The following is a 24,321-nucleotide window of genomic DNA, read 5'->3' as shown; positions in this document are numbered from 1 at the left end:
TCTCAGCAGTCTCTTTGTTCTCGAGTGAACTCCGGAGTTTTCACCTTCACTCGATTGCATCCCATTTAGATGGCCTATGTCGTTTCCCGCAAAAAAAAAAAAAACCTTCAGCGCAGTGTAGTCGGTTTTTCGGCATGTCGTCGTAGTCTATTTGTTATCATGAAGTTGGAGTTGCGGCGGCAAGGTCCGGGCGATGACCGGCGACGGGTCATCCAGCTTGACGATTCTTCGCGGCGACGACCCTGCATCTGTCTCCTTTGTAGCTCGCCTTCAGAATCGGAGTTGCCTTGTCGTCAGCACGTGTGGCCGATTGTTTGGCAGATCTTAGTGTGACATCATGCAACTGTTGTGGGGATGGTTTTGTCGATGGTCATATGCGGTGAAGTCGGAGTCGCTTGCTTGAGGAGGACCGATGGTCGTGACGCTTGTGTCCAATCTCGATGGTGTTCTTCAACGTGGCGTGTCTAGTGTATATGTCGTGTGCTAGATCGGTGGTGCGTGCCCTCGAGATTGTCTTGTTCTATGACAATCGTTCGCTATGGGTGTTTGTCAGTTTTCGCCTAGTCTTTCACTGATTAAATGAGCACCATTCTTCTTAGCCAAGAAATGAGGCAAGATTTTGCCCCCGTCTTCAAAAAGGAGGTTGCAGGGGATGCTGGAAATTCCATCCGCATCAATTATTAGAAATTGTCCTAGCCCTTGTCGCGATTCCCCGATGGACTAAACCGATCTACACAAGGAACTACACCGAGTCGATATTGAACTGAAATTAACACACATCATAATTAAATTATCCCGGTATGGCAGGAAACTAAGCTTCTACACTTTTTTTTCTGTAGAAATAACTATGCAACCCGTTCCCACAAAAAAAACCTATGCAATCTGATGGCCGATTTATTTCAATCTTTTCGGCGATGTTCGTTAAGTGAGAAAAGACATCCCCGTCGACAAACGAGGCTTATGTGGCGAATTCATCAATCTTAAAAGTTGTGCCGGCTCATTATCTCGGATATGTGCATGTGCGCATTCATAGAGGTGATTGCATTTACGTGTATACAAGCATTTGTGATTATATTGAGTTTAAAAAACCATGGCAAGCTTTGTGCATTAATGCAGCTCTTATAGACAGGTGTACTAAAAAAAGAGGGTAAAACCGCACCGCGTCTCATCAGAAGAAAAGGGAAAAACGGGCTGTGGGGCTTAGCCGTTGGATGGCAATTGGAAGGTCTAGAAAAATTCTCCGGATTGGCACATAAGCGAACAGCCCAACCCCTTACTAAGGCTTTGTTTGGTAGAAGTGGATTGGAGAGGTTGTCCGCGTTTGGCAGGCAGGGTTTGTTATATTGAAATAATATGGTGTGGAACATTTAAAAATGCAATCTTTACAATGTAACAAACTCCCCTTATATCCTTGCAACTGAATTGTAAAGGTCACTTAATAAAAATGAGACAAAGTTGCTACAGGGGAACAATTTAGTAACAGTTTTTCCCAGCAGAAACATAATTTTGCATGACTTGAAATCAATATCTCATCAACCGATATAATGACAAGAAATTATATGAAATGAAATAGCAACGACCAGGTATATTTCGAAGTTCCATAACCCCACATCAGACCATAAAAGTGTCACCATCAGCACTGGGTTAGATTGTGTACAAAATCACTAGAATAGGGCTGACTTTCTGAATTTTCGAACGAGTAAATGGTGTTAATGCTCGCAATGAGCTCTTGCCCCTGAAAACAAAATTCAGCGTGAAGTTACCCAATCTGGTCAAATAAAACTTTCCATCCTTAGTGTATACATCTCCTGTTATCAGTTGGCACCCAAACATCTGATCAAATAATTCAACAGTAAAAGTAGTACGCGTGTACAACATGACGATGGAATTAAACCAAGACCTACGTCAATGGTGAATTCAACGAAATCGTCAAAGGCAGAAGCACAAGGTTCAGAACAAAACAAAACAAAATCTCGAGCAGATCGCAGAGTTAAAATTCAAACAACTGACATCTTCCAAAGTGAAGCAAAGCACATTTGAAACTAACTAGAATACGACAGGACTTCTAAAATTCTTAGAATGCGTTAAAAGCCCTGGAAACAAAATTCAGTAAAAACTTGACAAATTGATATAATACAACTTTCCATCCATACGGCAATCTGTAGCCGGTACATCTCCAAGTCATGTCAGTACCAATGTTTGTAAACTGTCGATGTATAATCTGAGAGTGGAGAACCAATGTTGCCATAAATTAACCTAGAACCAAAATAACACCCCCAGCCCATGACACTAGGGAACAATAACAACAATCAGTGCCCATGACACTCGGTTTTGCACCAATCTAATGTCAGTACATCAAGAAACTGCAAAATTTACATTTATGTTACAACAACAGCACAATCATTTTGCAGAGATTAGGAGAACCATCTAGTAACCATCAAACTGCAGTAGAAAATCAACAAAATGAATCATGGGCCTAAAATCTTACTGTACATTATTATTACTACTACTATAAGGAGCACAACTGTATGGCAGAGATTAGAACAACTAACAACTATACATCACAGCAGAAATAATTTCATTACTTTTGAAGTCTCGGTTTAGAAGAAGAACCACAAATTCAGTTCTTAGAACCAAAGAGCCAGGAGGGATGTGCGTGGGGCATGACACAGACACAAATGAGGGTTGGCAGGAGGTGCTACCGCGGCGTGACCCACGTCGTCCGAATTCGTCGCCTTCCTCGACAATGGCTCCTCGTCCCATCCCCGCTTGGCTTCGCGGTAGATGTTACAAATGTTACGCTCATGGTCATCGCGCGGCTGTTTGCAAAGAGCCATTGCGGTGTTCGCATTGTTTGGAGAACGGTCATCGTGCGCGTGGATGTTGCAACCCATGGCGTCCTCTAAGCTCACTGCCATGCATTGATGTGCCGCTCTTGTCGCAGCTCGATGTCGTGCATCGTCCTGCTCTTGCTTCATGTGAGGGTCCGATGACATCCGCACTCCCGTCGAAGGCGCTTTATCGTGGGTCTTGGGCGTCTGTTGTCTATGGTAGCGTTGGCTCACCAACCTCGTCGGAGCTGATGTTGCAGTCCGCTTTGACTGATCAGACTGCGTTGCTGCAAGGTTGTCTGGCACGTGTTGGGAGCTTTTTAGAACGAGCGGAGGCTGCTCTGAGTAGACTCCCTTGCGCCGGCTATGTTGCAGACCTCTCTGACGTCGCACTCTCCTTGTGCGGCCGGTGTTTGCTCCGCGGAGGATGGGGGGGGGGGGTGTGGAGTTATATGGCTCCTTATCCCCTCGTGTCGGAGACAATTCATCCTTGATGCCTACCTCCCATCCTATGTTGTCTTCCACTAAGGGCGAGTCCATTGCCGTGCTTGTGGCTCCGGTGCTGCAGGTCATGCCCGAGTTTAGGGAGCTATGTCTGAGTTTGTCAGTGGAGCATATGAAGGTGGACACACCGACGACCTCGGGCGGGACAAGATTCACCTTTGTCAAGTGAGCAGCTGGAGGTTCCTATGGTTGATGATGTGAAAGGGAAGGCGTCCGTGATGTCATGATGGATTGTGCTCGGTTGTCGTGTTATCGACGTGGCCTTGGTATTTTGAGTCATCATTGCCGGTTTTCTCGCCCGGGGTTCCAGTGCATTGTAGAAGTGTTGAGGGTTGTGCTTGTTGAGTGTTGGGAGCACTTGGCGGCCGTCTACGTGGTCGTGGTGCTTCGTGTTGAGTGAGTTTGTTTGTATCAGTTTTCGCCCGCTTTTTCATAAATTAACTGGGCAATTCTCTTCTTCTTAATTAATCGATGAGGCAATTCTTTTGCCTTCGTTTCAAAAAAAAGAGCCAGGCGATAATTGGACAACTTCCATCCAGCACCAGTACTTCAATGACTTGCAAATAACTAGAGTCAACAACCACCAAAGTAACTAAACCTTAGAGGCGGCGAAGCTGTATTCTTGCTTTTCAAATCTCAGTTTGCAAGAGCAACACAAATTCAGTTACCACCAACGAGCCAACAGAGCATTGGCAAACCAGGTTAATGATCATAACAACGACAATGCTCAGTGACAACACACAATTAAACGGGGGCCATTGAATAATCTGGTGGGTGCTGCACCTAATTTGGAAGTACACCCTTGTGGCACAATCACATGGTAGAGATTATAGTGATAATTACATCACAGCATAAATGAATCATCGCTTTCAAAGTCTCACTTTACCAAAAAGCATCGGAAATTCAGTTCTGGAATCATTCAGCAACTTCCATCCATCACTAAAAGCATCACGAACAGACCGAACCAGACTAAACAGACTCAGGCAGCGGCAATCTAAGACGAAGTGAACTTGGTGACGGCCTTGGTGCCCTCGGAGACGGCGTGCTTGGTGAGCTTGCCGGGGAGGACAAGGTGGCAGCAGTGACCGGGTGGATGGAAGAAAACTAGACGATGAAGGAAAAGGAGGGGAGGCAAGGCGAGGATTTGCCGCCAGGGAGAAGTCCAGTATGCCGGAGGAGGTACGCCGGCATCGAGGCGTCGGGCAGCGGCATCTTGAGGAGGAGTCGGGCAGCGACACGTTGAGCGGGCGGCGGCAGCGTCGTCTCCTCCAAATCCTCGAGTCCACCCTCGAGGGCTCAGAACCGGGAGCTCCTATTTGCAGCATTTTGCGGCAAATAGCAGCCGACGTACAAATAAATGAGCACATGGGCAGCCCCAATAGTAGGACCGTGGTATGTAAAATTCAAAAAATTAGCGCCCTTGCTGGGAGTCGAACACAAGACCTTATGCTCTCAGAGCATCTCCAATAGGCGCGCGGTAGCGCAGTGCTAATTTTTTTTTACAGCGCCGAAATAGTGTTTTTGCGCGCGGGAGGGTAATTGCTTTTCCAAAACTGCAAAAATTTAGCACGCCGCTGTAGCGCCTCACCAGACGCAGTAAAATCCAGTGCGCGCCCAGCCGGCGCTTGGCAAATATGAAACAACACATACCAAATTGACAATATGAAACAAGATGATCTCAAACATTAAACGGAATAGCAAAATCATGAGTTGAGCAACATATCATGGTTCAAATTCATGGCATAGTTCAAAATCACCTAACCACAAGCAAGTTCATGACAAATAAAGTTCACACAAATGAATGGAACATCAACAATCATGCCCCAGCTTCTTCCTTCTCTTACGAAGACGATTCTTTCTTTTCTTCTTCATCTTCAAGCGCCCCATCGTCATTGGAAACTCGGACGGTGTTTACACTATCTCCAAAGGCATCGTGCGAAGACATGTGAGGCACACCGAAAGCCATGCATCCACCCATGTCACCCGGAGGTGCTCCCATGCCCCCCATGAGAGACCCAATACTCATGCCTCCCATGTCTCCCATGGTAGCTTCCAAGCCACCCATGCCTCCCATAGGTGCTCCCATGTCTACCATGCCGCCCATGGCGCCCATGGCTCCCATGCTTTGTTCCCATGCATCCCATGGTAGCACCCATGCCTCCCATGGTGGCTCCCATGCCTCCCAAGCCTCCCATGGTAGCTCCAATGCCTCCCATGCATGCCCATCAATCTTTTTTGGACCAAGACTTGATCACGACAAAGGTTGATGTACTCCTTTTGCCTATCATCGAAGTTAGATGTGTCCATGAAGAAAAATTACTTCTCATATTCCAATAATCTAGCTTGCTCCTTCATGGCCAATTTCTTCTCCTCCAATGCCATCTTCCTCTCCTCGCCCGCCACCCTCCTCTCCTCGGCCGCCGACTCTTGGCTCCTTGCCACCGTTCTCTCCTCATTTGCTTCTTTCTTGCCTTCATAATAGCCTCCATAGCATTCTTTATCTCATCATCTCCTCCTCCTCCTCCTCCTCGTCTTTCTGTCGGTACGCTCAATTCCACTCTTGTTGTGTGCATCAAAGTACTCCTTCATCCTAAACCAATATGTATCCCTAGTTTGGTCCGTCCCAACGGTGGCATCCATAAACACATTCAACCATTCCTTGCATAGCAAGATGTCTTCCTCCACGGTGTAGTTGCACGCCCTTCCTTTCGGTACATCGACCATACCCTCACCCCCTCATCCAATTCATATTCATGATCATCTTGATGCACTTCATTGGTTTGACATCAATGGGAATTGTTGGAGCCAACACCCATAGTTGACGTATATGTGTCATCATTGAAACTACAAAGTATGATAAAGAAAACTAATCAAGCTATCCATATGTATACATTTATCTAACAATAACAAAAAAGGAAAATATCATACCTTGTGGCATTTCATCAAACACCATGTGCGCATTGGCCGCTGGCGCAACAAATTGCGAGCTATCCGACGCTTCGGGCGGCGGTGAAGGAAATATGCCCTAGAGGCAATAATAAAGTTGTTATTTATATTTTCTTATATCATGATAAATGTTTATTATTCATGCTAGAATTGTATTAACCGGAAACTTAGTATATGTGTGAATACATAGACAAACATAATGTCACTAGTATGCCTCTACTTGACTAGCTTGTTGAATCAAAGATGGTTGTGTTTCCTAACCATAAACATGAGTTGTCATTTGATTAACAAGATCACATCATTAGGAGAATGATGTAATTGACTTGACCCATTCCGTTAGCTTAGCACTTGATCGTTTTAGTTTACTACTATTGCTTTCTTCATGACTTATACATGTTCCTATGACTATGAGATTATGCAACTCCCGATTACCGGAGGAACACTTTGTGTGCTACAAAACGTCACAACGTAACTGGGTGATTATAAAGGTGCTCTACAGGTGTCTCCGATGGTACTTGTTGAGTTGGCATAGATCGAGATTAGGATTTGTCACTCCGATTGTTGGAGAGGTATCTCTGGGCCCTCTCGATAATGCACATCACTATAAGCCTTGCAAGCAATGTGACTAATGAGTTAGTTGCGGAATGATGTATTACGGAACGAGTAAAGAGACTTGCCGGTAACGAGATTGAGCTAGGTATTGAGATACCGACGATCGAATCTCGGGCAAGTAACATACCGATGACAAAGAGAACAACGTATGTTGTTATGCGGTTTGACCGATAAAGATCTTCGTAGAATACGTAGGAGCCAATATGAGCATCCAGGTTCCGCTATTAGTTATTGACTGAAGACGTGTCTCGGATATGTCTACATAGTTCTCGAACCTGTATGGTCCGCACGCTTAACGTTCGGTGACGATTTATATTATGAGTTATGTGTTTTGATGTACCGAAGGTAGTTAGGAGTCCCAGATGAGATTGGGGACATGACGAGGAGTCTCGAAATGGTCGAGACGTAAAGATCGATATATTGGATGACTATATTCGGACATCGGAAAGGTTACGAGTGATTCGGGTATTTATCGGAGTACCGGAGAGTTACGGGAATTCGCCGGGGAGTATATGGGCCTTATTGGGCTTTAAGGGAGAGAGAGAGAGAGGCAGGCCGTGCGCCCGCCAAGGCCTAGTCCGAATTGGACTAGGGGGAGGGGCGGCGCCCCCTCCTTCCTTCTCTTCTCTCTTCCCTTTCCTTCTCTCCTACTCCTACTACTTGGAAGGGGGGGGAATCCTACTCCCAGTGGGAGTAGGACTCCTCCAGGGGGCGCCATAGGAGGGCCGGCCCTCCCCCCTCCTCCACTCCTTTATATACGGGGGAGGGGGGCACCCCATGGACACACAAGTTGATCATTGATCTTTTAGCTGTGTGCGGTGCCTCCCTCCACCATAATCCACCTCGGTCATATCGTAGCGGTGCTTAGGCGAAGCCCTGCGTCGGTAGCTTCATCAACACCGTCATCACGCCGTCGTGCTGACGGAACTCTCCCTCGAAGCTCTACTGGATCGTGAGTTCGTGGGACGTCACCGAGCTGAACGTGTGCAGATCGCGGAGGTGCCGTACGTTCGGTACTTGGATCGGTCAATCGTGAAGACGTATGACTAAATCAACTGCGTTGTCATAACGCTTCCACTTACGGTCTACGAGGGTACATGGACGACACTCTCCCCTCTTGTTGCTATGCATCATCATGATCTTGCGTGTGCGTAATTTTTTTTTGAAATTACTACGTTCCCCAACAGGCGGAGGCGCGGCCGGAGGCGCTGCTGGATTCTTCTTCACGCATCTAGAAGCGTCGTCGACTTTCCTCTTCTTTTGGGCCACCGTCGCCATCATCGCCATCGGTTGCGCGCGGACGGAGCTCCGTGGCTTCGCGGCGGGCTGCGACGCGACGCCACCCTGTGAGTTCGTTCGCGTGAGACCGGTGCTTGGAGCCGGTGCGGCGCCGGCGGCGAAGCCGGAGGTCAACCCTGCGCAAGGGTTTGTGGCGGCGGCGGCGGAGGGGTGCGTGTGTAGGGAGGGGTTGGGGGGATGTTGGCGCCGTCGTCCATCGGAGAAATTTCGTCGGCGGCGTCACGGGGCGGGGCGGGGCGAAGGCGGGCGCGGCCGGAGAATTCAGGGCTGCAGTTGCTCACTCGCGCCCAATTGTTCGATGTCCAGAGCACTGGAGCTGGCGCACCAAATACCCAGCGCCCGATGCAGTTTTCCCCAGCGTGCTGAATCTTGTTTACCGCGCGCGGGATTATAGTGGGGCTGCTGGAGCGCTACTTTCGATCGCACGCGCTATATAGCCGTTTTATGCCGCGCGCAGCTTATTTAGCGCATCTGTTGGAGATGCTCTCAGACGCACAGGCATATCAATGCACCAACCAAGCACTTGTGACTAATGAGTAGCGCGGTTCATTAAGAACAAGGAACAACCATAGATTTGAAATATTTTTGAAATTTCAAATGCCTTTTAAAAAAACTGAATACTTTTTGAAATGCGAACATTTTTCAACATTGTGAGCAAAAATTTGAACACATTTTGAAATTTTTAAAAATGAGAACAATTTTGAAATCATGAACAAAATTTGAAACTCTAAACTTTCAAGAAAATATGAACAAAATTTAAAATTTCGAACAATTTTATAGAAACATGACTATTTTTTATACTTTGACCTTTTTTGAAAATGTGAACAAATTTCAAAATTCTGAATACATTGGAAAATGCGAACAATTCTGTTTAACGTGAACAATTTTTGGAATTTTTGAACACGTGAGCAAACTTTGAAAAATGAGAGCAAAACAATTACGAATATTTTTGATAACATGAATAATATTTGAAATTACAAACATTTTCCGAACATTTTTGAAAATGTGAACAAATTTTGAAACACAAACAATATTTGGAAAACATGAACAAAGTTTCGAAACTTCAAACTTTTGGAAAACATGAACATATTTCAAAATTCTGAACTTTTTGAGAAACACGAACAATTTTTGAAAACATCAATAAAAATGCAAATTTTTGAAATAATTTTGTAAAACTGAATTTTTTTAGAATATGTCAAACCTTTTTTAAATTTGCAATTTTTAAAAAAGACAAACAAGAAAATATGAACTTGAAAAATAAATTTAAAAATAAAACAAAGAAATTAAAATAAAAAAATAAAAAAATGAAACAGTAAAATGAAAAAAGAAAAGGAAAAAACACATAAGAAAACCGCTAAACCGGTATAGAAACAAAAAACCGGTTCAGGGAACCTTCGCAAGACCGGCTGCCTCGCTGTGGGGAGTGGGCCGGCCCAATCCTCGCGCTCGGGGATCTCCTGTGCGAACGCTCGTCAAATAGGATTTTCCGGCCTAACGGTCGCCCGCTCCACCCCAGTTTCCCCCTCGCCGCCGCCGCCGCCGCAGGAGCCGGAACCGCCGGATCCGGAGCCGGAGAAGACCAGGAGCAAGAACAGCAGGTGAATATCTGACTCGCCCTCTTCTTCATCCCGGGCGGGCGGATCCTTCCCCGGCAGCGGCGCCCGAGGGGAAGTCGACCTCGCCGAGAGGGGGGCCGACGGGGGCGCTCGGGTCGTCGGCGGCGCGCCGTTCGACTTCCCGGGCGCCCCGCCGCCGGATTTCTTCCCGGCGATGCGGGGAGCGGCACGCCAGGGTTCGCCGCCTTGGTGCGCCCTCCCCTACAAGGTAACCATCTTCCTTCCTTGTGGATCTTTTCCAATACCCGCCACCGGAAAGAATCCCTGCCTGCCCCGAGCGAGGATCCTGCAGCCACCCTGGGTCTTTTCCCCGCTGCCAACTGCGCCGGAAAACTCTAGAATCAACCCACACGTCCCTCACAAATGGAAACAAGTCTTTGCAGGCTATTTACACGACCTCCTAAACTAGATTAAAGTGGTTTGCCTGCGTTCAGCTTACCAGACTTGCTTCTGCAAAATTGCATTGTTGTTAAATTTCTGCTCTCTCCCACAGCACTGAAACATGACGACGAAGTTGACTCAATGAAGAATGTTGTTTGAATTAGATCTCTATTCTTTTGGCGGACTTCCCCAAAACTTGCAGATATCTTAACCATTTTAGTTTTCTTCTATTTAGATACAGTGCAGGTTGCTGGACCTGGAGTGCTCATAGCATCTCCAACATTACAGTTTGGTTTGTCTCTGCATACAAAATAGAGCAGGTGGACAAACTGATTGCAATAGGGTCCAATTCCAGACATTACTTCCAGAAGCTGATAAGAATATAAAGAGATGATAGCATAGTAGGTCCAAAAATACCCTTTATCTCAAAAATGGTACACCAATTTGAACTAAAACCACGACACTTATTTTGGATCGGAGGGAGCAGTATAAGTGTAATGACATATAGTGACTTAATACAATCAGGAGTGGTCTACCCTATGACATATAGGTGTTACCCGTGGGCCGTGGCATGTAAAGAAAATTCTAAATTAATAAATTATGCAGTGTAAAATTCATTGGAAGTCATCAATTATAGATGTTACACGAACTAGAGGTATGTGCATGTGAAGAGCTTATGGAAGGTAGAAAAGTGTTGAATATTGTACCTAGTATTTGCCAAGACCATTTTTATGATTCAAAAAGGTGTTGTTCAAGGAATGCCCAAATGAGACATTTTAAGAGAAAGACATGTGTCCTCTTTAAGCTGAACAAGTGGAGGCAAGAAATGGCTCAGCTCACTCAAGTTTTTTTACCACTTGTATTTGCCCTGATTGTTCGAGCTATATTATATTTAATGAGATATAGACCTATCCAGTCCATCCAATCGAGGAAAAACTCATGGCTTCTAAAAGTTGGATGGCCATCTCCCATCCAACTTCATCAGAGCAACCAAAGGTTACCTAAAGATATGGTAGTCATCCAATGAACTTGCCTTAAAAGTGAGGGTTCACCAGTAAATCTTCTGTTGGTTTTCCTGAAAGGGCATGTGCCATTTTTTTTCTTGTGAAGACTATCAATCAATGCATCAGCTGGCATATGAAATACTGGATTATAAGGTTAGGAGAAAAAAAAACTTGGTCGGTGGCACTGATAATAAAGCATTCAAGCAGTCTATTTTTATTTCTGGAGAAAGGCTCAAAGACACAACCACTGTTAAAAACTGGTGTAAATTAAAGTAGTATTGCTTCTAGTAAAGTATCATGATTATGTTAGTAAAAAATGAAAGGTGTTTCTTCTGATGAAGCCCCTAGTATGTGGTTGTAATCATTACAGTAGGTGGATATCATCACGCTGACAAACAGTGTTTAAAAGTATGGTAGTTTCATAGCTCATTTAGTCGGAGAATGTGGTTTTAGCCTCTAGTTTGGTACTATCTCGTGGCTACATAGAAATTGGGTTTCATAGCTTTGCAGCTTACATTTAAATCCTACTTCATGCTATGGATTTCCCCCTGTTGTACTAGTTCATAAAATGTTCCGTATTTTTTTGGTTACAGTTTCCTGGCTTGGCGCTGCCAGCCCCAGAAGGGAAGGGTATGAAGCCAAATGCCCATTTCCCCTCCATTTATCATTCAGAGCAAACAAGACTGACTTGTCTCCTGGTTTATCATGCAGGTGTGTACTCTACCTGTAAAATAGACCAAGTTCTCTTTGTCATATATTCTTATATTCTTTTGGAGTCATCACTTAACTATGATGTTATTTCTTAGGTACCCAGGAGATGACCAGGAAGAAGAAGACGGCTGCTGCTAGAAATGCTGCACAGAGGAACTGCTATTACCTTCTCCAACCAGGGGAGGCAAACACTCCTTTCCTCGCTTTCATGAGAAGCCTCGGCAACGACATCATGACCAACGAACCGCCGCCAGGTCAGAATCAACCGGTGGTTGATCCTCCCGCGCGGTTTATTCCGCCCGCCCAGCAGGGTCTGTTTCGCGTAATCAACATGGTACTCGATATTATCCAATCAGGTTCTTGCTTCGAGATCCTGCATGAGAGGAATATCACATTCACCGAATACTTCAACATTCCGAAGCTCATTGCCAATAACCTCAAGGACAGTTCTGCCAAGGGCACGAAGAGCAATCTGACGGCTCTCGCAGAGATGCTTGATCGCGTTGTAGCAAGAGCAAGCTACATATATGACAAAAATAGCAGAGCTAACCCGGAATTCACACACTTGATTCAGCACATTAAGGGCTATCGGCAAGGTGATTCATTCTTTATGACGAGGTACCATATGTGTACTCTGCCACTGCCCAATAGATGTTTTATGTACGTTGCCATGTATGACTACATAATGGACATCTTGAGGAACATGGATCCGGAAGCATTTCATTATGTTATCAGTGGTCTGCGGTATCCTGAGGACTGGCACATCCAGTGTCAACATAATACATACCTTGCATTCTACTACAGAAGGTATGCCTCATTGTTTATTTGGGCAGAATCTTGATTATATTATTACTGTTTATTGATGCTTGTCGCTATTTACACTAAATTGTGATTTGTCACTATATTGTAATGATAACACACCTTTTGCCTACTTCATAGGGGAGGATATGACCCGGACGCAACACTTATTCCTGAGACAACAGACCCCCGGATCGTACCTCTGCGCTTCCACCGGAATGGTCCATCGCATGCCCTGGAGGATGCGGCTGACCCGATTGCAGATCATGGGATGAGGTTAACAAGGCGAGATTTGGGCCATGTTTTGTATTTCCAGTTCACTCACTTGATGATTTCAATGGAGACAAGCCTCCACTTCCTGGGAGCGCTCTCTCATCTAGATGTTCAGGATCTTTTTCCTTTTCATGTGAGGAAGAACTAGGTGTCAGCAGCTCTAGCTAGTGTACAGTTGTATATTTGTTGCCTAGATGACATGGAAAGCACAGTAACTCACTGCCTTTGTATAACACAAATGATTCTTTCTTTGGTTTGGTTTTGCGGCTCAAACCAAACGGCTGTCCGTATAGTCGTATATCCTTTCATCTATATGTCATGGTTTAAGCCTCACTTGCGGGTGCCAGTGTTGTAGTTTATGGAAGCGACATAATTTCTCTGTTTTTATATAATTGCAAAAGGAGTACTTTTTTCGTTTTTATAAAGTACTATCCTCTCCGTCCGCGGGTTGGTTTATTTCGTTTGTGCAAGTAAGTAGTGAAAACCAAACAGATATAGTACTAGGAGTACTTTTTTTTGAGAGGATAGTACTAGGAGTACTGAAACTTGTGGATGGCTGTCAGTTAGCTGAACTCGGCCGGAGCTGCAGGTCTGGAAACTAGATGCAGTTGGACGAGGAAATTACACGTCTGGTCCTCCAAGTCTCTGGCGCACAACGATTTGGTCCATAAGTCGAGAAACGCTCCAATACGATCCTTATACATGAGAATACACAACACTCTACGGTACTCTTACGGTCCCCTCGACGGTAGAGCACCCTAGTGCCGCCGCTCTTTTGCGGAAAACCCCATCTGTTATGACCGGCATATTAGGGGTTTAGCCCAGTTAGTTGTGGCCCAGTTTATCTTATCGTTATTAGGGGCTTAGCCCAATTATCTTATTAGGAGGATTATATAAACTCGTGCAAGGACCCGTTTTGGGATTAAGCAAGAAGCAATCATATTTGCTCGGCTTTCTTAGGGAGTCGAGAGACCTAACCCTAGCCACCGCTGCGCTCTCTCCCTCTCTCTCGCACGCAACGACGGCGCCCCTGCGCCGGCGACCACGCCTTCCTCCACGCCATCCCTCCTTCCACCCCTACAACCTAAGACCACACCCTGATAGGGATCCGGTTCCTACCAATTCGGTATCAGATAGCTTCAGTGCGATCATGTCCTCGTCGCCGCCCACCCCGACCCTTCCGCCGCCGACCGCGACAATCGCCCCGATGGCCACCACGACTAACGCCCCGCTCTTGCCGGTGCCGGTCACCTCCGCCGCGCCCGTCCCCATCGTCTTCACCCCGGAGGAGATGACGCTGCCATCCGGGATCTCACCCAGGCGGTCACGAGCATCTACATGTTCCTCACGAGATCCTATGGGCTGCAGCCGCCTGTGCCCTTCGCCACCGCCGCAGCAGCCGCCGTCCTCGGCGACCCCCGTCGCCGCTGCCATGTGCAGCTGCCGTGGCAGCCGCCACCAGCGACGAACCCCGGCGCCTCCACCGTGCAGCAGGGCAACAGCTGCAGCCGCCACCACCGGCGATCGCGGCCCTGGGCATCCCGATGACGGGCCCGGGGTGTTGGAAATATGCCCTAGAGGCAATAATAAAATGGTTATTATTGTATTTCCTTGTTCATGATAATTGTCTATTGTTCATGCTATAATTGTATTAACTGGAAACCGTAATACATGTGTGAATACATAGACTACAACATGTCCCTAGTAAGCCTCTAGTTGACTAGCTCGTTGATCAATAGATGGTTATGGTTTCCTGACCATGGACATTGGATGTCATTGATAACGGGATCACATCATTAGGAGAATGATGTGATGAACAAGACCCAATCCTAAGCATAGCACAAGATCGTGTAGTTCGTTTGCTAAGAGCTTTTCTAATGTCAAGTATCGTTTCCTTAGACCATGAGATTGTGCAACTCCCGGATACCGTAGGAATGCTTTGGGTGTACCAAACGTCACAACGTAACTGGGTGGCTATAAAGGTGCACTACAGGTATCTCCGAAAGTGTCTGTTGGGTTGGCACGAATCGAGACTGGGATTTGTCACTCCGTATGACGGAGAGGTATCTCTGGGCCCACTCGGTAATGCATCATCATAATGAGCTCAATGTGACTAATGAGTTAGCCACGGGATCATGCGTTACGGAACGAGTAAAGAGACTTGCCGGTAACGGGATTGAACAAGGTATAGGGATACCGACGATCGAATCTCGGGCAAGTAACATACCGATAGACAAAGGGAATTGAATACGGGATTGATTGAATCCCCGACATCGTGGTTCATCCGATGAGATCATCGTGGAACATGTGGGAGCCAATATGGGTATCCAGATCCCGCTATTGGTTATTGGCCGGAGAGGTGTCTCGGTCATGTCTGCATGGTTCCCGAACCCGTAGGGTCTACACACTTAAGGTTCGGTGACGCTAGAGTTGTTATGGGAAATAGTATGTGGTTACCGAAGGTTGTTCGGAGTCCCGGATGAGATCCCGGACATGACGAGGAGCTCCAGAATGGTCCGGAGGTGAAGGTCGGTATATTGGACGAAGGGTATTGGAGTCCGGAATTGTTCCGGGGGTACCAGGCTATGGCCAGCATGACCGAAAGGTGTTTCGGGAGCCCCGGCAAGTGTTGGAGGGCCTCATGGGCCAAAGGGGAAGGGGCAAACCAGCCCACTAAGGGGTGGTGCGCCCCCTACACCCTTTCCCTCGTAACTTGGGGAGGTGGGGTGCCTCCACCTGCTTGGCTTGGGGGGGCAAGTCTCCCTAGGATTTTCCCTAGGGAGATCCAATCTGCTTGGCCGCCGCCCCCTAGGGGAAACCCTAGGGCGCCTCCCCCTCTCCCCTTGCCCCTATATATAGTGGAGGGGTGGGAGGGCAGCCACACCTCTTCCCTAGCGCAGCCCTCCCTCCTCATACAACACCTCCTCCTCCTCCTCCGTAGTGCTTAGCGAAGCTCGGCCGGAGAACCACGAGCTCCATTGCCACCACGCCGTCGTGCTGCTGGAGTTCTCCCTCAACTTCTCCTCTCCCCTTGCTGGATCAAGAAGGAGGAGACGTCCCCGGGTCTGTACGTGTGTTGAACGCGGAGGCGCCGTCCGTTCGGCGCTAGATCGGATCTTCCGCGATTTGAATCGCCGCGAGTACGACTCCATCAACCGCGTTCTTGTAACGCTTCCGCTTAGCGATCTTTAAGGGTATGAAGATGCACTCCCTCTCTCTCGTTGCTAGCATCTCCTAGATTGATCTTGGTGACACGTAGGAAAATTTTGAATTATTGCTACGTTATCCAACAGTGGCATCATGAGCTAGGTCTATGCGTAGATTCTATGCACGAGTAGAACACAAAGTAGTTGTGGGCGATGATTTGTTCAATTTGCTTGCCGTTACTAGTCTTATCTTGATTCGGCGGCATTGTGGGATGAAGCGGCCCGGACCGACCTTACACGTACTCTTACGTGAGACAGGTTCCACCGACTGACATGCACTTGATGCATAAGGTGGCTAGCGGGTGTCTGTCTCTCCCACTTTAGTCGGATCGGATTCGATGAAGAGGGTCCTTATGAAGGGTAAATAGAAATTGGAATATCACCGTTGTGGTTTTTGCGTAGGTAAGAAACGTTCTTGCTAGAAACCCATAGCAGCCACGTAAAACATGCAACAACAATTAGAGGACGTCTAACTTGTTTTTGCAGGGTATGCTATGTGATGTGATATGGCCAAAAGGATGTGATGAATTATATATATGTGATGTATGAGATTGATCATGTTCTTGTAATAGGAATCACGACTTGCATGTCAATGAGGATGACAACCGGCAGGAGCCATAGGAGTTGCCTTAATTTATTGTATGACCTGCGTGTCAATGAAAAACGCCATGTAATTACTTTACTTTATTGCTAACCGTTAGCCATAGTAGTAGAAGTAATAGTTGGCGAGACAACTTCATGAAGACACGATGATGGAGATCATGGTGTCATGCCGGTGACGAAGGTGATCATGCCGCGCCTCGAAGATGGAGATCAAAAGGCGCGAGATGATATTGGCCATATCATGTCACTTTATGATCTGCATGTGATGTTTGTCATGTTTACATCTTATTTGCTTAGAACGACGGTAGCATAAATAAGATGATCCCTCACTAAAATTTCAAGAGATGCGTTCCCCCTAACTGTGCATCGTTGCGAAGGTTCGTTGTTTCGAAGCACCACGTGATGATCGGGTGTGATAGATTCTAACGTTCGCATACAACGGGTGTAAGCCAGATTTACACATGCGAAACACTTAGGTTGACTTGACGAGCCTAGCATGTACAGACATGGCCTCGGAACACAAGAGACCGAAAGGTCGAACATGAGTCGTATAGTAGATACGATCAACATGGAGATGTTCACCGATGATGACTAGTCCGTCTCACGTGATGATCGGACACGGCCTAGTTGACTCGGATCATGTATCACTTAGATGACTAGAGGGATGTCTATCTGAGTGGGAGTTCATTAAATAATCAGATGAACTTAATTATCATGAACATAGTCAAAAGGTCTTTGCAAATTATGTCGTAGCTTACGCTTTAGTTCTATTAAGATATGTTCCTAGAGAAAATTTAGTTGAAAGTTGATAGTAGAAATTATGCGGACTGGGTCCGTAAACTGAGGATTATCCTCATTGCTGCGCAGAAGGCTTATGTCCTTAATGCACTGCTCGGTGTGATGAACCTCGAGCGTTGTCTGTAGATGTTGCGAAACATCTGACATACACGTTTTGATGACTACGTGATAGTTCAGTGTGTAATGCTAACGGTTTAAAATTGTGGCACCAAAGACGTTTTTGAAACGCCGCAGAACATATGAGATGTTCCAAAGACTGAAATTGGGATTTCAGACTAGTGCCCACGTCAAGAGGTATGAGACCTCTGACAAGTTTCTTAAGCCTGCAAACTAAGGGAGAAAAGCTCAATCGTTGAGCATGTGCTCAGATTGTCTGAGTACTACAATCGCTTGAATCGAGTGGGAGTTAATCTTCCAGATGAGATAGTGATATTTCTCCATAGTCACTGCCACCAAGCTATTAGAGCTTCGTGATGAACTATAACATATCAGGGATAGACATGATGATCCTTGAGCAACTCGCGATGTTTGACACCGCGAAAGTAGAAATCAAGTAGGAGCATCAATTGTTGATGGTTAGTAAAACCACTAGTTTCAAGAAGGGCAAGGGAAAGAAGGGATACTTCATGAAACGGCAAATCAGTTGCTGCTTTAGTGAAGAAACCCAAGGTTGAACCCAAACCTGAGACTAAGTGCTTCTGTAAGGAGGGGAACGGTCACTGAAGCAGAACTACCCTAGATACTTGGTAGATGAGAAGGCAGGCAAGGTCGACAAAAGTATATTGGATATACATTATATTAATGTGTACTTTATTAATGTGTTTCGAGTCTCCCTAGGATTTTCCCTAGGGAGATCCAATCTGCTTGGCCGCCGCCCCCTAGGGGAAACCCTAGGGCGCCTCCCCCTCTCCCCTTGCCCCTATATATAGTGGAGGGGTGGGAGGGCAGCCGCACCTCTTCCCTGGCGCAGCCCTCCCTCCTCATACAACTCCTCCTCCTCCGTAGTGCTTAGCGAAGCTCTGCCGGAGAACCACGAGCTCCATTGCCACCATGCCGTCGTGCTGCTGGAGTTCTCCCTCAACTTCTCCTCTCCCCTTGCTGGATCAAGAAGGAGGAGACGTCCCCGGTCTATACGTGTGTTGAACGCGGAGGCGCCGTCCGTTCGGCGCTAGATCGGATCTTCCGCGATTTGAATCGCCGCGAGTACGACTCCATCAACCGCGTTCTTGTAACGCTTCCGCTTAGCGATCTTCAAGGGTATGAAGATGCACTCCCCCTCTCTCATTGCTAGCATCTCCTAGATTGATCTTGGTGACACATAGGAAAATTTTGAATTATTGCTACGTTACCCAACACGGGGGTGCCCATCCACCAGGTCCGGTTTCCCCCGTCGTCGTCTCCGTTACCGGCCTGGCTCGCTGGGTCCCTTGCGCCGGTCTACACGACGGCCTCAGTCGGGCTGCACGTGCTGCCTCCACCGGCGACCCACCCGGCCATGCAGTTTGGCGGGTCCTCGGACTACGCCGAGCCCTTCGCTAGCGTCGACGGGCCCCTGTTCCAGGGCGGCACCCTGATGCCCGCCTACTCGGCCCCGTCATCCTTGCTGCACCGTGCTGACGAGGCGCACCCGCCCGTCGTCCACATCCAAACGCCGCCGAGATTATCCAAGCTGGAGTTCGCGACCTACGACGGCACCGTCGACCCCCTGAATTGGCTCAACCAATGCGACCAATTTTCTAGGGGACAGCGCACGCTCACGTCCGACCGCACCTGGATCACCTCGTATCATCTCTGAGGAGCCGCGCAGACATGGTACTACGCCCTCGAACAGGATGAGGGCGGCATGCCACCATGGGAGCGCTTCCGCGAATTGCGCCTCTTGCGCTTCGGTCCGCCTATACGCGGGAGCCGTCTGGCGGAGCTTGGGCGTCTTCCGTTCCTCACCTCGGTGCAAGACTTCGCCGACCGCTTCCAGGCACTGGCGTGCCATGCCCCCGGCATTTCGGCTCGTCAGCGGGCTGATCTCTTCGTCGGTGGCCCACCGGACCACATTCGCGTGGACGTGGAGATGCGCGGGCCACGGGACCTCCAGACGGCCATGTACTACGCCCGCGCGTTCGAGCGTCGCGCGGTGGCCATCCAGCAGGCGCCACTGCCCCGGGCCGCTGGGCCGCCCCCCTGGCCGGAAGTTCCCGAATAGGGTCGGCTTGCCCAGGCTTCCGTGGTGCCCCTCGCCGCGGCTACGGCACGCCCGTTCCGCCGGCACGCCCGTTCCGCCGGCTCACCCCGGCTGAGCAACTCGAGCTTCGCCGCCAAGGGTTGTGCTTCAACTTCGACGAGCCCTACATACCAGGCCACGTCCGCCCAAACTCTTCTACCTGGAGGTTGTAGGCTACATTGATGAGGACCCAGCCGCTGCCGGGCTCGGCGACCAGCCCGCCCCAGTTGACGCGGAGGTGTTTGGCGACTATTGATCTGCCCCCTTCCAGCTCGAGGACGAGCTGTTTGTGTAGGCAGGGAGAGATGTTATGACCGGCATATTAGGGGCTTAGCCCAGTTAGTTGTGGCCCAGTTTATCTTATCGTTATTAGGGGCTTAGCCCAATTATCTTATTAGGAGGATTATATAAACTCGTGTAAGGACCCGTTTCGGGATTAAGCAAGAAGCAATCATATTTGCTCGGCTTCCTTAGGGAGCCGGGAGACCTAACCCTAGCCGCCGCTCTCTCTCTCTCTCTCTCTCTCTCTCTCTCTCTCTCTCTCTCTCTCTCTCTCTCGCGCGCGCGCGCGCACGCAAAAACGGCGCCCCAGCACCGGCGACCACGCCTTCCTCCACGCCATCTCTCCTTCCACCCCTACAACCTGAGACCACGCCCTGGTAGGGATCTGGTTCCTACCACCGTCACATTTTTCGGAAATAACCCCCGCTCCAGTTTGGCACCACACGCCAGCCGTGCATTTCGATCGGGTCAAAACGAGCTCTCTCTCTCCTCACTCGCTCGCTCACTCTCCTTTAATACTAAACTGCCACCACCGTACTCGTCGCCTGTGACCATGCCGTCATGAAGGGATGGCAAAGAGATAGTGGCGACATCATCAGCATGGGCGACGATTTCATGGAAACTGAGTACTTTGTAAGTTCCCCCCTCTCCTCTGTTTAGTTAGGGTTGGGGTTAGGGTTCTTGCATTTGGGGATTTATTTTGTTTTGAGCTCTTCGGCACTGATTCACAAAATATTTCGAATGTATGGAGTCATTCATGATGTAATTAGAACAATGAGCAAAGGCACAATATGTACAAAGCAGTAGTCATGAAGACATACAGATACATACGGTCGAATCGGGGGCGCCACAAGTTGGTTTCAGAGCTGACTGCCTGTAGGAACCCCCCTTCCAACTCCTTGGTCTAAGTTTGAGTCTAGTCTTTGAAAAACTGATTTACTAACATGGCTGTGTGACTTACGGGCCCACGTCGCCATTGGGTGGTATTAGGATCTTTTATTCCTCGTCTATACTCTGGGACTCTGATCTCTCTTCCTTTCGGGTTAAATGATTTTGCTAAATCTAACACTAGGTTCTCGTGATCACATCCACCCGGAGATTTGTATTACCCCTTTCTCGAATTGAGGGTCAAGTTTTGCTTCACAATATTCACTGACCACAAGATCCTCTTATCGAGGGCACCCTGTGTCGTCACTTGCAAATCCCTTGCTGCATGCAGTTTTTCTCCGACGTTGATGTAGCCTTCGCTATATCCCGTTGTTGCATCCCTCCATCGCGTGCATGCGTGCCGCCTAGTATGTCTAGGTTGTTTCTCTTGTCCGAACTCAAACCAACAACGTGAAATTGGCTCCGTATATGTATCTGTATGTCTTCAATGACTACTGCTTTGTACATATTGTGCCTTTTCTCATTGTTCTGATTACATCATGAATGACTCCATACACTTGCTCCACCCTGGCTAAAGTACCCCCCGTTGCATTTAAACAGGATGGTTAGACCCGCTAGTCGTGACCTTGGTGGCGATAATCCACCATTACCCGAATTCATGGCCGGAATGATACAGCAGTTGAGCTGAATCGCCAATTCATGGAAGGAGTCATGGCTCAGTTTTCCGCGTCCCATTATGAATCAGCAACCAGCCATGTGACATTGCATGACTTTGCACGTCTCAACCCTGTCATCTATCGCAGCTCAGCTCATCCCCTTGATGCTGATGACTATCTCCATGACATCACTTTTGAGTTGGAGTCTGCTGATGTAGCCCCTGCCAACTATGTCACCTTCGCGGCTTATTACCTGAAAGGTCCCACTGCTCAATGGTGGGATAGCCACATGCGTTCCTTACCTGTTGGAACCGCCATCACTTAGCCGGAATTCGAAGCTGCATTTTACGGGCCAATGTCAAACCACCATGGTTAGTCTCAACGTCCCTGTTGAAATTGAAGGGCTGGAATTCCATGTTTCCCCATTGTTTTGAAGTCATCTAATATTGACCTCATTCTAGGCATGGGATTGAAAAAAAATACCGCTTCTAGCATTTGCGCCACTAAACCCGTCCATCTACTACATCCTTCGAGTGAGATAGTAAAGCTATGATGCTCTTCTTGTTCGTAATGCCGAAGCACGTATTTATTCCTTGAATACGTGAAACGCTTCTCCTTTTGTGGGAATTGAAAATGCTACATCGAAGTCTGAAGTATCTGTTCGGTCCGCGTTCTCAATCAAGTTGAACGTCACAACCGTCAGAGGGCTATCAAATTGCTTAAAGTTCAATGGTCAAATCCTTCTGAAGATGAAGCCACTTGGGAACGCGAGGATCGTCTTCGTGATGGATACCTCGCTTTTGTTTCCTTCTACCTCTTAAAATCTCAGGACGAGATTTCTTGTAGTGGAGGAGATTTGTAACGCCCGGATAATTAAGCGACAGTAACCTCACCCTACTGTGCCATGTCATCGTATTTTACTAAGCCAATTTGCCACTTGATGATAATTGGAGTCAATTCAAAATTCAAATAACAAGTTGAATTATTATTTCTTCAAACTGTAAAACTAAAATGTTCGAATTTTAGTATAATTTCGCCTGATCATTTGTCATGTTGAATCCAACATCATTTGGCTCCCCGATTAATATCTAGTAAAATATAAAGTGGTCGAACTCCAACAAATGTAACCATTTCAAAATAAACAAATAATTCCAAATGACTCAAAACTTTATGTGCCGCTCCAAGGTATTGCGCTTGAATTTCGTGCCAAATTTCAAGCTCAACTAAATTCATTTGCTATAGCAACTAAATAGAAAACAGTGGTAGAAATGTAAAGAAAAGAGAAAAGAGAAAGAGGAAGTAGATGACCTACGGCCCAGCCCCCCTCCACCTGACACCCCCCCTCCTCTGTACAAGAGACAGCGGGTGGTGGCACACATCCACGGCCATGGCGTGCGTGGCGACCATCGACGCTCCCTGGCCGCCTATAAATGCGTCCACCGAAAACCCTAGCCTGCTCTCGATCGATCCCCTCTCATTCCCTCACCGTGCCCCCCCTCATCTGCTAAAAAACGAGCTCCTAAACTCGTGCGGTGACCGCGAACGCCGCCACCATTGTCGCGACCATCATCGCCCCGGTGCCCTGCGGTCGTGTCGAGAAACTCCGCCGTCGTTCGCTTCTTCACCTTCGTCCATTGGATCCAGCCGGACTCGACCGTGCCGTCGGGATCGAGCTTCTTCTTCAACTTCGGCCGCCGTCATCCACCGCATCGATCCGCTCGTCACCGACCGTCCCCGGCCTCGTCGAGCCCTCCCCGAGCTGCGCTGTGAGCCTCGGATCCTCCTTGACGTCCCCTTGTTTCTTCCCGTGCCCCGTAGGTTAGCTCCTGTCGTAGCCTCGCCGTCCCGCGCTGCTCGAGCTTCGATCGAGCTCTCGGTCACCCTGGTCACCTGCGCCCGTCTGCGCCCTCCTGCTGCCGTCCCGCTCGTCGCCCGTGTTCCGCCCGCGCCCTTGTGCCGCGCGCGCCGCGAGCTGCTCGCCTACAGCCGCGCGCCTTGTCCGTTCCTTGGCCGTGCGCCCCCGGTCGCCCCGCTCGCGCCTGCGGCTGCTGGGGCCCCGACTGTGTCGGCCGCGTCCTCCAGCGCGCCCCGCCCCTGCGAGCCCGTGCCTGGTCGCGCGCCCGTGACTGCCGCCGCCGCTCAGCTGCTGTTGCTGCGTTCTGCTACTGTCGCGCCTGCTGTTGTGTGCCGCTGGAGCTGCTCGGCTTGCTATTGTTGTTGCTGCTATGCGCTGCCGTTGCTCTCTGCTCTCCTGCATCTTGCCACTGCGTTGCTGCTTGCAGTTGGCCATGGCCTTGGCCCTTGGCCGAGTGTGGCGTGTGCTATGTGTGCGTGTGTGTGCAGAGCCTCACGGCCGGCCCAAAATCAATTAGGGACTAATCCCTCTTTAGTAGTACTAACCACCCCACTTTGAGTCTATTACATGTGGCCCCCCACTCTGTAAATTTAACTAAATAATTTTAACACATGTTACACTTACATGTGGGTCCACTGACCCTGTTGACTGGTCAAGCATTGACCTGGTCAACAGTCAACCGAACCCCCGGGCCCACATGCCACCCTCTGGTACACTTATGTGTACACAGATCTGGGTGCACCTAGCATTTACTCATTATTTTTGAATTAAAATAATTCCAGAATAATGTGAAAATCTTTGAAAATTAATAGAAAATAATCCGGATGAAAAAGTTTTATA

The 24,321-nt window shown here is 48.2% G+C and overlaps 1 protein-coding gene across 1 annotated transcript; it reads left to right on the top strand.

Annotated features, from left to right (window-relative positions):
• The first annotated feature begins 9,689 nt into the window (after window positions 1-9,689).
• LOC123146188 (uncharacterized) lies at window positions 9,690-13,358 on the top strand. Its single transcript, XM_044565791.1, has 4 exons — window positions 9,690-10,016; window positions 11,787-11,904; window positions 12,000-12,711; window positions 12,844-13,358. The coding sequence occupies exons 1-4, from the start codon at window positions 9,963-9,965 to the stop codon at window positions 13,121-13,123; spliced, it is 1,164 nt and encodes a 387-aa protein (XP_044421726.1). The 5' UTR covers window positions 9,690-9,962; the 3' UTR covers window positions 13,124-13,358.
• The last annotated feature ends 10,963 nt before the right edge of the window (window positions 13,359-24,321 follow it).

Source organism: Triticum aestivum, chromosome 6D, assembly GCF_018294505.1.
Source record: "Triticum aestivum cultivar Chinese Spring chromosome 6D, IWGSC CS RefSeq v2.1, whole genome shotgun sequence".
NCBI classification, from domain to species: Eukaryota; Viridiplantae; Streptophyta; class Magnoliopsida; order Poales; family Poaceae; genus Triticum; species Triticum aestivum.
Note: the sequence above shows the minus strand (reverse complement) of the source record. Positions and strands in the feature narration are given on the sequence as shown.